The 12630-nt window shown below is 38.3% G+C and overlaps 1 protein-coding gene across 6 annotated transcripts in view; it reads right to left on the bottom strand.

The window, feature by feature from the left end:
* Positions 1-23: 23 nt before the first annotated feature.
* LOC127646429 (collagen alpha-1(VII) chain-like) overlaps positions 24-12630 on the bottom strand; it is a 103789-nt gene continuing 91182 nt past the window's right edge. For 3 of the 6 annotated variants that reach the window (XM_052130080.1, XM_052130078.1, XM_052130079.1), the window contains 9 exons: positions 7538-7600; positions 7296-7412; positions 7081-7158; positions 6946-6999; positions 5652-6816; positions 5136-5267; positions 4985-5047; positions 2141-2314; positions 25-1970 (listed from right to left, as the gene is read on the bottom strand). In XM_052130080.1, the coding sequence (XP_051986040.1) occupies positions 6760-6816; positions 6946-6999; positions 7081-7158; positions 7296-7412; positions 7538-7600 (369 nt within the window). In that variant the 3' untranslated portion in view covers positions 25-1970; positions 2141-2314; positions 4985-5047; positions 5136-5267; positions 5652-6759. Of the gene's footprint in view, positions 1971-2140; positions 2315-4984; positions 5048-5135; positions 5268-5651; positions 6817-6945; positions 7000-7080; positions 7159-7295; positions 7413-7537; positions 7601-12630 lie in introns of all 6 variants that reach the window. The other 3 variants (XM_052130075.1, XM_052130077.1, XM_052130076.1) reach the window with 2 other exon arrangements.

Raw genomic sequence — 12630 nt, 5'->3', positions numbered from 1 at the left:
ATATCAGCAAAATACACACGTCTTACTCTATGAGTCTATGAACTTTAATGTTCAGCACAATAATGAATTTGCAAAGATATTGCATTTCAATGTCAAGTTCAATGTCACTTAGTCTTTTAACAAGCAATTAACATACTCATTCCCAAGAAAGTTTAGTGCATAGGAAAAGGGCATCTTAAAAGTCATATGCAAGGATGAAGCCAGCATCCACTTGTAAGCAACCTTTGTTGTGAACATCCAATGCACTGTCTATCCACCTGAGACTTGATTCAAATATACAGTATATTAAGACATGGTTGACCTCTGGCATGCCACAGCTAATTTGACCAAGGGCTGTTGTCGGTGACTGATATTAAGACAAACTCATTAAAAAGGCACAATGACTAATTCACCTCGAGAATGAACTAGTATGAATGGAAAGGCTCTAGACACTGGGGTAAAAATACAGACTGACACTCAGCCAGTTTGTTAAAAAGCAGGCATGAGAATATAAAACAACATCAATCAGCCAAGCAGATGGACTGTCTAAAATGCAGTCAATGAATAAATATGAGTAGATATTAATATGAAAACAGTGTTTGAGTGACAGCCCTGGAAGAGTAGTAATGATTCTTCTTTTGGCAGCTTAACGAGATGGTCCAGAATCATTATTGAATCATCAGATGTGTGACTAAGACAGATGCAAAATAACAAAATAAATTAAAGACAACACAGCACACAGTAACAGGAAATGAAAAGAGAGAAGAGACAATGAAAAGACCATGTAGTTCTGGTCTTCATGAACTACAGGTGGTCACTGACCTTTTAATGAGACTCTGGTTGATATATAAGAAAAAGGCAAGTGAAATCTAGATACTGTATTTGTTCTTGCATTCTCATACAATCATACAGTGTGAATAAATGTTTATGGGCCTTACCAACTCTGACTGTAGACTATAAATAATTCATTGTTTAATTGAGAGCTAAAACAAAAACAAATGACATTAATTCACATATTTAGCTTAATCCAAATGAGAATTTTTTAGTTTCATGCTTATTTTTCCAATTTAAATCTTAATTCCCATCAAATGTTCAACACAAAAATAAAACAAATTTCAATTTACAGTATGTGTAGAACCAGCCCAAAAAGTGGTTTGCTGTTAATATACCTCTGGGCTTTTGGAAAATTACGACTTTTAAAACAGACATGGGGTGTCTTGTGCAAAGAATAATGCAATCCGTTTAGATCATTTTAAATGAACAGGACTGTGGGAACTGTAATGTACATACTATAATGGAGCACAAATACTGAATATAATCCATGACATACATGAAAATATTACAATCAACCAACAATATAAAAATATCTTTAAAAATAGCACCATTTGTTAAACATGCACCATCTAATAATACAAGAACATTCATCCTGAATTTCAAGCTGATTAAAATACAGATCTACATTTACAGTACAATTTTGTACTGCGTAGACTTCTAAGAACAAGTCGAAGATAAATTTAAAAACTGAAGAATTACAATATGAGCGACCAATGTTCTTAGCAGCTGAGAAAATGTCTTTGCGTTCATTTTATGTTAATACGCAAAATAAAAGAGAAAGAAATGAATGATAATGTGATATGCTGTGATTGACTGGAGAGCCACAAGCATTTTATAACAATATTATACAGTGTCAGCACCCAAATGGTATTTGGAAGTTGGGTGCAACTTTTATTGTGTGTGTATATTGAAGGAAACATATATTAACAGATAACAAAATAAAATAAATAAGAAAAATCTCAATATTTAGAATTTGCTTGGCAGTTGAGGATAAGGTGCTGATATAAATCTTTACCTTCTCTAAACATCTCTGAAACATTGTGCACGATGGCAGTGCCTAACACCGAGCTTTATGTTTTCTCTATTAAAGATGAGTTTGAGATCCTCTGTTTACAGTCCACCCTTGTCTTCAAGCCCACAGAGGCAATAACACAAATCTATAATACAGAACAAAAAGGACTGAGAAAAAGAGTCCATACTTATAGATACAGTGCAAAATAACATCCAATTCAATTATAATTTCATATGAAAAAATATTATTAAATGCACAAACTTTTGTTATGATAGATTTATTGTCATCCCTGTTTATTAGTGGGTGTTAATGTACCTTCTCACTGTTGTAGACAATGTTGCTCACACTCTTCTTTTTGTAAATAGCGGTTAGCATTTCCTCCACAGCCGCTGTAGATAAAAGGTCTACAGACGCCCACCTGAGAGTTAAAGTACCAGCGCAGAGTATAGCGGGAGCAATCACCCTCGTTCATCGGCAAGATGCATGGGTCTAATAAACACACACATGAATGAATAGTTAAACAGCTGGTGAACAAGGAAGAAAGAAGGATGACTGGAAGGCAGGCAATTCCTCTCTTTTCCATGGCATGCATCTTTATGAATTTTGGCACATGCCACTACCATGCAGGCTAGTGAAAATGTTAATATGAACTGTAGGTAAACGTCACAGAACAAATGTATGAATAGTTCTATTTGTAGATACAGTTCATAGCAGTGTTTCCTACACAGTTATTCATGAGAGAATTCACTGAATCTTCCAAGGCAAAAGTAGAGAAACAAATGTATTACTTTCTATGGAAATGTCCATTACTTATTGTCACGATTCACTGTTGTCTGCCCTGTGTTTTGCCTCTGTCATCTGTTTTCCATGGACTACACTTCCCATAATCCCCTGCTCTCATCACTGTCTGCTGTCTTTCATTGTTTTCACCTGTGTTTCATTAAGTCATTACCCACAGTGTATATAATGCCCTGATTTCTGTTCAGTCTTGGTCAGTTGTTGAATGTATGTACTTGAATGTATCCTGACCTACTGTGTTTTGCCTGTGCCCTTCGTGGATGTTTTCTCCTGTCAATGTTTTTGTCTCCCCTCGTGGATGTTTTATTTTGTTCCTGTGTCTCCCCGTTATTTGTATTTGTTTATTTTCATTAAAATCATTAGCAGCACCTAGATCCAGCTCTCATGACTTCTTCCCAGCGTTACACTTATCCACGATGTTGAGATTTTATCAATTTCCATGACACTTAAAAAAAAGTCTAGAATTTTGGCAAACCCCTGTGGAAAACATGCAGTAAATTTGCCACTTATTATTGTCACATACAAATGAGCTTTGCGCCAAACACTTCAATGTTGCCATAGGTTTGCCATAGAAGTGTTTTCCAATATTGGCAAACTATCCATTGTTCCCAAAGGTTTGCTTGCATGTTCACCACTACAGGTAAAGAGCTGCAAACTTAAGGCAATAATTTGCAGCAAATTGTGCATTACATTTTAACTGCCACCTTGTCATAAATAAAACATTTTTGCAAGGAAACTTTTTTCCAGGCCTAGAAAACACAAATTTAAAATTCCCTAATATTTCCAGGTTTTCCATGACTGTGGGAACCCTGCATATATACACTCACTGAATACTTTATTAGGAACACTATGGTTCTAATAAAGTGCTTGACCTGGTCGTCTGCTTTTGTAGTTTAGTAGCCTCAAGGTTTGACATGATGTGCATTCTGAGATTCTATTCTGCACACTACAATTGTACAGAGCGGTTATCTGAGTTACTGTAGCCTTTCTGTCAGCTCGAACCATTCTCCGTTGAACTCTCTTCTCAACAAGGCATTTCCATCCTCAGAACTGACTCTCACTGGATGTTTTTTGTGATTGGCACCATTTTGACTAAACTATACGGACAGAATTTATGCTCCCAACAATTGACTGATTAGATAATTGAATGAATAAGTAGGTGTACAGGTGTTTCTAATAAAGTGTTATGTGAGTGCACACTTTGGCTAAGATTATAAATTGTATGTGACAAAAGAGAAAGGAATGTGCCCAACATGCGCTTCTTTTTAATCCATAAATTGAACTGACTCAGACTGAATTGGACAAAGGAGTCATCAGTCTGATTCATAGACTGACAACTCACTTCCTCACTGAATCAATCTGAATTACTCACTTGCTCACTGATAATCAGTTTTTAACTTGAGCCAAGGACCGGTACTGTGTTATGTGTACAGATAAAGTTTGCAATTATTCTTATTTTTTTTTCCCCCTTTTCTCACAATTTGGAATGCCCAATTCCCACTACTTAGTAGATTCTTGTGGTGGCGCGGTTACTCACCTCAATCTGGGTGGTGAGGACAAGTCTCAGTTGCCACCGCTTCTGGGACTATCAATCCATCATATCATGTGGTTTGTTGTGCATGACAGACTTATGCATAACTTACCACGTGACCCATTGAGAGCGAGAACCACTAGTCGCTACCACAAGGAGGTTACCCCATGTGACTCTACCCTCCCTAGCAATTTGGTTGCTTAGGAGACCTGGCTGGAATCACTCATCATGCCCTGGATTCAAACTCGTGACTCGAGGGGTGGTAGTCAGAGTCAATACTCGCTGAGCTACCCAGGCCCCCTAAAGTTTTCAATTATTTAAAATTGATTTTATTACTTGAATTAGAAAATGCTTCAGCATGGCTGTAACATCACACTAAACCCACAAATGTACAAAGCCAGATTCAACTTTCAAACATGTCAGTATTTCATGTTTGTACAGATCACAGAACATCTGTAGAAGTGTTCTGCTCTTTTCTGTGATGGAGAAGCTGTCTGCAATCTGCAATATCTAATATTCTCTACTAAGAGCTGTCATACAGATGAGTCAGAGGGCTGACAACATGCTGAAGATACACAGAGAAACAACAGGAAGTGAGCACAGCTAAGAACAATGAACGGTTGTATTGTTTTTTTCTTTCCTGACATATGACATCAAAGATATTGAAAAGCAGTAATAACGTGCACCATATATGTTACTAGTGATATTGTTAATATCACGGCACATATTTGAAATATGTATAGCCAGGCTCCCCCAACAAACTCGTGCACAAATTTTGTGACTGAATCAACCCATTTATTAACCATGATGAATCACAAGTGATGGCTTACCTTCACCTTTCACCTCTCTTTTTGTCCTTTCAGCTTTTAATGAATCAACAGAGACCATTTTGCCTGCCAAAATATCCATATACTATATTATGCTGTGTCTGCACATGCACCCACAAACACAAACGGATTTTTACAGGTAGAAACTACATACCCTGACTTTTATTGACAGTGGTGTCGTAGTCAGCAGTCTCCACCATTGGAGCATCATCATCATAGGTCTCTATAGAGTAAATGTGCTCATAGTCTGGATCATTAGTGTTCATTACTACATGCAGTTTCTGACCTGAAAAGGAATTGTGCATGGACACGTAAGCAAGGCAGGTAAATGTTCTTGCAAATCAGAGTTTATAATACTGGAATCTAAGTTAGATAACAATCAATGTACATGTGCAACTGGATAATGTTAAATACAAGCATAGATTTAACTTATCCTAATTATGTTAATGACAGAAACAAACTGTAGTTTCTGTTTAAGGGGAACAGTTTAAAAGGTTAGTTCAGTAGTAAATGATGCCAGGATTCAACATTTTTGGATGAACTATTTCTTTAAAGTTAGAAAGCAATACAAACAATACAGGACACTGTGACAAGAGTTTTAAGTTTAGTAATTTAGAAGAAAGAGGATAAACAGATAAAGATAGAAGGATGGATGGAGGATAGGACTCACCCTCCTCGTCCCCACGGGTTAGAGAGTGCTCAGGGGACGTGGAGGAGCGACTTCGGTAAGACTGCACTGGTGCAGATCTATGAACTTCTTTAATACCTGAGAACACGCCCACAACGAATCACACAAATGCAAGATAACAAAACCCATCAGTAAAAACACACACACCCTCAATGAGATACGCACTCTCTCAGGCAACCATGTGTGTAAAGCTGTACTCAAAGGTCAAGCGCAAGAACAAATTAAGATGCACAAAACCCAGACGTTCAGCCAGATGGACGAAAAACTGACAGTCTCATGAACATATTTAAATTAAACAAAGGTTAAACAGACTGAGACCACACAAGACAGTTACACTCAAAGCTACAGTTAGTATACTGAGTGCACATGAGTTTAAGGCTGATGCAATGGTAGGAAAAAGTTTACTGCCTATTTTAAGGATAAAAAAGTCACAACTTACCTCCACAAGCTGAGGGGGAGAGAGATAGAGATAATTGATTAAATGAGAAATACAGGTGAAGGATGTAAAAATTTGGTGGTTTTCCACAGAGAAAAAGTAACATAAAAGACATTTACAACCCATTTTACTTTCATAATGTGACATACTTCAGAATGAAACAAGATTCAACAAGAAAAACAATGCATGACAGGAATTAATTTAATCAATTGGAAATTGATTAGATTCTGAAAAGTGGTGCTACGAGAGGAGGACTACAAGGAGGTTAAAGGTCAAGTTAATGTTTTTTTTATCGTTTTTTGCGATTGTCGCAGTAACCTTTATTACATTAATTTTAACAATTGGTAATATTTTACACTGCATAAATAGCTATGGTATATCGATACTAGTTAACATAAGGCTCACACAATATGTGACATTTTAGAGATGGCGCAAGTGATTACATTTTGATTAAAGATTAATAAGACAAACCTTTTTCTTTGGAACAATGTGCACTGATGAATCAAGCAACAAGTATTAAGAAAGTAAATAAGGTCAATTATGATACCATGTTGACTTTAAGAGGTGAAACACTGTCCTTGATGGTGATCAGTTTCAGATGGCAATGGTTTCATAAATGTATAATCCTAATTTATCTCCATCTAAAACAAAGAGCTACTCACCACAATGTAGGTTCATCTCACTTCGAACATAAGCCTGAATCTCACCCTCCTTTAAAGAGTAAAGAGACATGCAACCAGTCTTTGTGTCATAGTTACTTATCTTGATGTGAGGCTCAAGTAGCAACATAAAATATGCATGATACATTACAATAAATCATAAATGTCTGTTTGTTCTGACCATCATGCCTGGTTCTCCTCTGTCTCCTTTAGGTCCATCAAGGCCTATCTCGCCCTGATACAAAGACAAAGAGACATTTTTAGAGATGACAGTATATAGAGAGAAAATGCAGAGGTAGAGGATGTGTATAGTCACCTGTTCTCCTCTCTCTCCTGGGATCCCTGGGATGCCACGTGGGCCTACCATGGCAGGCCCTGAAGGACCTCGTTCTCCCTACATTCAAATATTCAACACCTCACATGTGATAACTTAACCATGATTCTAAAACTCCTGGTGCAGATGAATAGCAGTTTTATACAAATAAAAATATAATTTTGCACATAAACGTCAGCACACAATAACTTTGATACCTTTTGTCCCTGCAGTCCCTCTGGACCTTTACCTCCAGCAGGTCCTTGAGGGCCAGTTAAACCAGGGGGGCCATCCACACCTCTCAGACCAGGAGGGCCAGGGATACCATGTGGGCCCTAAAGGAAGAAAGAGAAATATCTTTTTAGGTGGAACATTTGAAAAGCCTCTGCTTTGCTGAGATCAGCAGTGTTAAATCTCAGAACAGCAGGGGAGGTTAAACGAGTTGGTACTGTATACTCACCCGTTCACCTTTCTCTCCCTGTTCTCCCTTTGGCCCTATAACTCCATCAAAGCCTCTGTCACCCTGGGCATCAACAGATCATCATTAAACAGTCTGTTCAAAGTATCTATGCACTTTTCCTACTTTATTGTCTGAAACTGCAAGAACTGCAGAGTAAGTAGTCCTATGTCTCTGTAAAATTGTCCAGTTACACTGATGAAGTACCGACTCAATTAGGCACCTGAGTGCTATTACCACATGCAGGCCAGCCGTGACGAAAAATGGCCTATTACGGAAACAAACTGTGGTAATCTTCAAGAAGAGTCTTGTAGGCTATTCTATATATTGTATTGTTATTATTTTCTACCTTTATCACATACTAGTGTGGTTAAACACCAATGACAGACAAATTACATCGTTAGTCTTTTTAATGGACAAAACTGTAGATTGTTGTAGATTGCTGTCCAATTACTGAGAAAAAGCAAGTAGTATTTGGCTGGTCATGTAATTCTTACATGGCAGCCACCATGTGGGGACACTCTCCATGTAGATTAAAACTTATTTTATAAGGTTGCTGAAATGACTGGAGTCTTCATCTCAAGTGAGAGGTCATGATTTATTACATACTGTATGTTTTAAAATTACAGCTCTTTTCTTTTGAAGTAAAACTTCAAAAGAAATTACTGAGAGCACCTTAAAAAACAATGTTTACTTAAAGGTGCTGCAAGCAAATTTTTTCATGGAAATGTCTGCAAAGAATTGTCATCCACCCTGAAAGATATTAATTAAATAAGGTGTAACAATGCATCGTGATGCTTCAATCTGACGCAAATATTTAAATGCATCGATTCATTATTAAAAAAATTATTTATATTTTATATAAATTATTACACATAATAAATAATACTATATGCATAACACATTCATTTCTTTTGCCAAAATAAAATTAACATATATTAAGTCCACAAATTCCAATCCCCCAATCAACGTCTAGAGCAGTCACGAGAGCGCTAAACAGACAGGTGAAATACAGTGCAAGCGAGGGTGAAGAGATGAAAATGCAGGTCATGGAATCAAGCTATACTTTTAGTTAGGAACAATTATATGATGCTCCTCATGCGAAATCGGATGTTTGGAAACATTTTAGATTTAGAAAGAAGGGCAGCACTCTGGACAAAATAGTTGCAATATGCTAAATATGCCGAACAGAAATTAAGTACAAGGGGAACACAACCAACATGGCTAACCATATTAAGCGAAGGCATGAGGCGTGCAGTCAGCAAACATCTAAGGACGTTACGCCTACTTCAACATCGTGTTTTTCATCCTGTGGGTATATTTTTTCTTGTTTACTGGTGTATTGTCACCTTTGCACTTTGCTTTTGTTTGGCACTGTATGGTAAGTACAAAGAACTTGCCAAAATATAAGCTTTATGTGCTCATATTATAAAGTATTCATATCTGAAGTCGAGTAATTTTACTCTGCATTACATTTTTGTTTTAGAGTTCAACAGTGGATCCTCAATTCAAACGTTGTTATCTGGTTCTACTTTGGTTAAAACCCAGAGCACTTGAAAATAAAAGTGTTGTGAATGTAAAACCTGATGTCTGAGTATTCTCACTATGTTGTATGTTGTGAACACTATTACATTTGTGATTCCATCATATTTTGGAAAATAGCAAGAATCGTTCGAATATAATAAAATTGAATTGAATCGAATCATGGCCAGATTTCAGATTTCATTATGCATTGTAATCGTAAGGTAAATAATCGTAATCAAATGGAATTGTCATCTGAGTAAATATTTACACCCCTAGAAATAAGTGTTTTGAGATATCTCACCTGTCTCCGTGACAGCAATAGACTCTGTAAACAACAAACAAAAATGTGTCTGCGGGCCGTGGCCTCGGACACTTTCTGCCAGTAAGTAATTTTGCACGCTCTCATAGTGTTGTAGAAGCAGCGAAATATTGAGGCTTAAAGGTGCTGTAAGTGATTTTTTTCCTGGAAAAGTATGCAAAAATGTTTACTACTGCCTGAAAGATAATATTTTTTTGCGAGCTGCGGAAAATGACACTTTCTGCATTTTAATCCTTTTGCACATTTTCATAGTATTGTAGTTGCAGCTACAGTAATTATTCAGTCATAATGCCATTTTTATGTGATGTTGTTCATAACAGTTGTCAGTTGAGTGTGCTATTTTGCTACTGTTGTTTTTGACAGCCGTTTCTGCTTATGTCGGTTTCAATAAAGCTCATTTGGTATCTTTAGAGTGCAGGGTTTTGGGAAATGGGGGTGTGGCTAATCCAATGGTTCAGCTTGTGGAAATTCTAAAACAGCTAAAATCGCTTATAGCTCCATTAATGCCATTTTTAAGCCATGTTGAAAACAGTTGTCAGTTGAGGGCGCCATTTTGCTACTGTTGTGTTTGACATCCGTGATTTTAGTTACTGCATTAAGAGAGGCTATATATTAGGAAGGGGGCGTATTGTATTTTGCTCTTTTATTACCCTGACATGTAGTGTACAAAGATATAATAACCCATCCCTCCCCGGTTTTTGGCTTCTAGCAGGTGAGGAGACTTTTCTTATGGGGGGCGGTGAGTGGGACATTCTAGCACAAGAAATTTAACACACTTTTTCTGAAACTGCTGGAATTAACAATTCTCCATTTACTCATTGCTAGTTTCAAATGACAGAAAAAGCAGGCACAACGATGACAGTCTCGTAAAACATTTAAGCTAAGATTGATTATTGGGACAAAAGGTGTCCCGACTAACTCCATTCGGATGCAGGACACGCTCATAATATTAGGACTCTCATGGTTTTATCAGGATGTCTGATCACTCTTATTTACTCATTATTTTTATTACATTTGCTAACAAGTACATTCATATTTAGTCTTTAGTATAAAGGAGTTTATTCAACAGCATATTAGTTTGGCAGAGGCATTTTGCACTAAGTGCAAATAGAAATAGATGTTATTAACACTGAGTGTAAATAACAACAAAAAGCATCTTATATGCACTAAGTGCAAATATTGTTAGATGCTCTTTGCATCCCGGTGCAAACAGTGGCAGATAGTATTTCCACCCCTAAATATATACTAACATACAGTATAAGAGTATCACTGCAGCATGTTTATTGTGTTTATTTTGAGTCCCACAGACACCCTTCACCAACCTCTAAACCTAACAATAAAAACTTCCCTTGTAAAAAATAACCATGTTTTTTCTACAGTAACCATAGTATCACCATGGTATTTTGTAGTAAAATCATAACAACAACATTAAACATGGGTTGTATATTAACACAATATTGCTCTTGTAACACCATGTTTAATTGTCCCTTCACTAAGGCCCACCTTAAAAGTGCTTCTGACCAATCCTATCTTAGCAACTGTTGCCCTGCTGCTATTACTCTGACAAGCGTTTGCCTTTTTACAATGAGAGGCTATGGGAGTAATGTGTGTTTGAGCACATTTAAGCAGGATTTCCTAAATACATTTTTTTTTTTTTTTTTTTTTAAGTTGTTGCTGGGTCATTTGTAATAGTGACACGAGTTACCAAGAGAGTGTTTTTCTTTCTTAATTTTTTTTTTTTTTTTATAAATCTGGAGAGGAGCATGTTATTGATAATACTGTTTCAGCACTCATTCCAAATTAACATTTACCATCTGCAACTTCAACCACATTTGTACAGTAATTTAAAGCTAACAACTGAACGTTAATTTATTTTTGTATTGATTCAAGTCATAGAAAATCAATAGTGTGGGGGTGAGGGCATGGTCAAGCGCCCATCTGGGGAGAGAGAAAGCGGTAAGGACATCCACCTGAGATGAAATGTGACTAATTACCATTCCCATGTTCACACTGAGAGTCAGGAAAGATAATAGATGGCCCAGTCCACCAAAAGAGAGAGAGAGAGAGAGTTAGCCGCAAGGAGCAGAGTGTTCCTGAGTGCAATTTGTATTGTGCTGAAAAGCAATCATTTGAGTGTGACCACTGAAAAGTAGAATGTAACACGACTTCACAGCAGAAGGGAAGGAGAACACAGGGAAGCAGGTTTTCCAGGCTCAGGTAAGACTTTTAATTGGCCACTTCAGTGCTTAACTTCACAAACTGATTAGGTTTACAGGCACGTAGTCACTTAAACACATCAGGTTCCCAGGCACGTAATTACTTAAACAAATCAGCTTCACAACCACAATAGATTAAATGCAACAGATTCCGGAGCACCGTGGCCTTCCTTGTGCCAAACTCTCTCTCCTCTCTGCTGGTGGCGTGGCTGCTTATATGCCGCTCTGCCCATGCTCACTGGAATCAGAGACAGGTGTTAGTCTAGCTCAGGTGCAAGTGCCCTTACCGCTTTCTCTCTCTCCAGACGGATGCTTGACCACACCCCCACAGCCACAATGAATAAAGCCCTTTTGAGTTGGATCTCACCATGTCCCGCTTCCTCCTTTTGATCCAAATAGGAACATCTGTTACACTGGTGCCGAAACCTGGGATAAGGAGGAAGGTATGCTGCAATGTAGTCATCTTCGACACTGGAGGAAGTGTTCCGATCCCTCGCCAGCATCCACCAGGCCCTCATGGATCTGCAGGTGGAGCAGCAACAGCGATTCGAGGCGCTCCTTCGAGGACAAGAAGAGGACCGATGGGCATTGCGGAGCTTAGTACCCTGTGATCCCGGAGGCAGCAAACCCCCATGTGACGCTGGCAAAGATGGGGGCACAAGATGAGCCGAAGGCCTTTCTGGAGCTCTTCGAGCGCACAGCCCAAGCTCTGGAATAGCAGCAGGTGCAATGGCCAGTCCACTTCCTACCGCTGCTGACTGTGGAGGCCCAACTCGCAGCTCAACAACTCCTGGTCAACAACCTCCTGAGGTACCCTGAGCTGAAGAAAGCCATCCTGCTGTGGGTCAGCCGCAGTCCTAAAGAGCATCACCAGTGGCTCCGAACAATGCCGCTGATTGAGGTCAGCCACCCATTTGCATTTCGCTCAACAGCTATGCGACGCCTGCCAGCAGTGGGTGCTGGCCAAGGAGCCCAGCGACGTCAGGGGTGTCATCAATCTCATGGTACTGGTACAATTAGTCTCCAAACTACCGAAA

Source organism: Xyrauchen texanus, chromosome 7 (assembly GCF_025860055.1).
Source record: "Xyrauchen texanus isolate HMW12.3.18 chromosome 7, RBS_HiC_50CHRs, whole genome shotgun sequence".
Lineage (NCBI taxonomy): Eukaryota > Metazoa > Chordata > Actinopteri > Cypriniformes > Catostomidae > Xyrauchen > Xyrauchen texanus.
The sequence above is the reverse complement of the archived record's forward strand: the minus strand, read 5'-3'. Positions and strand labels throughout refer to the sequence as shown.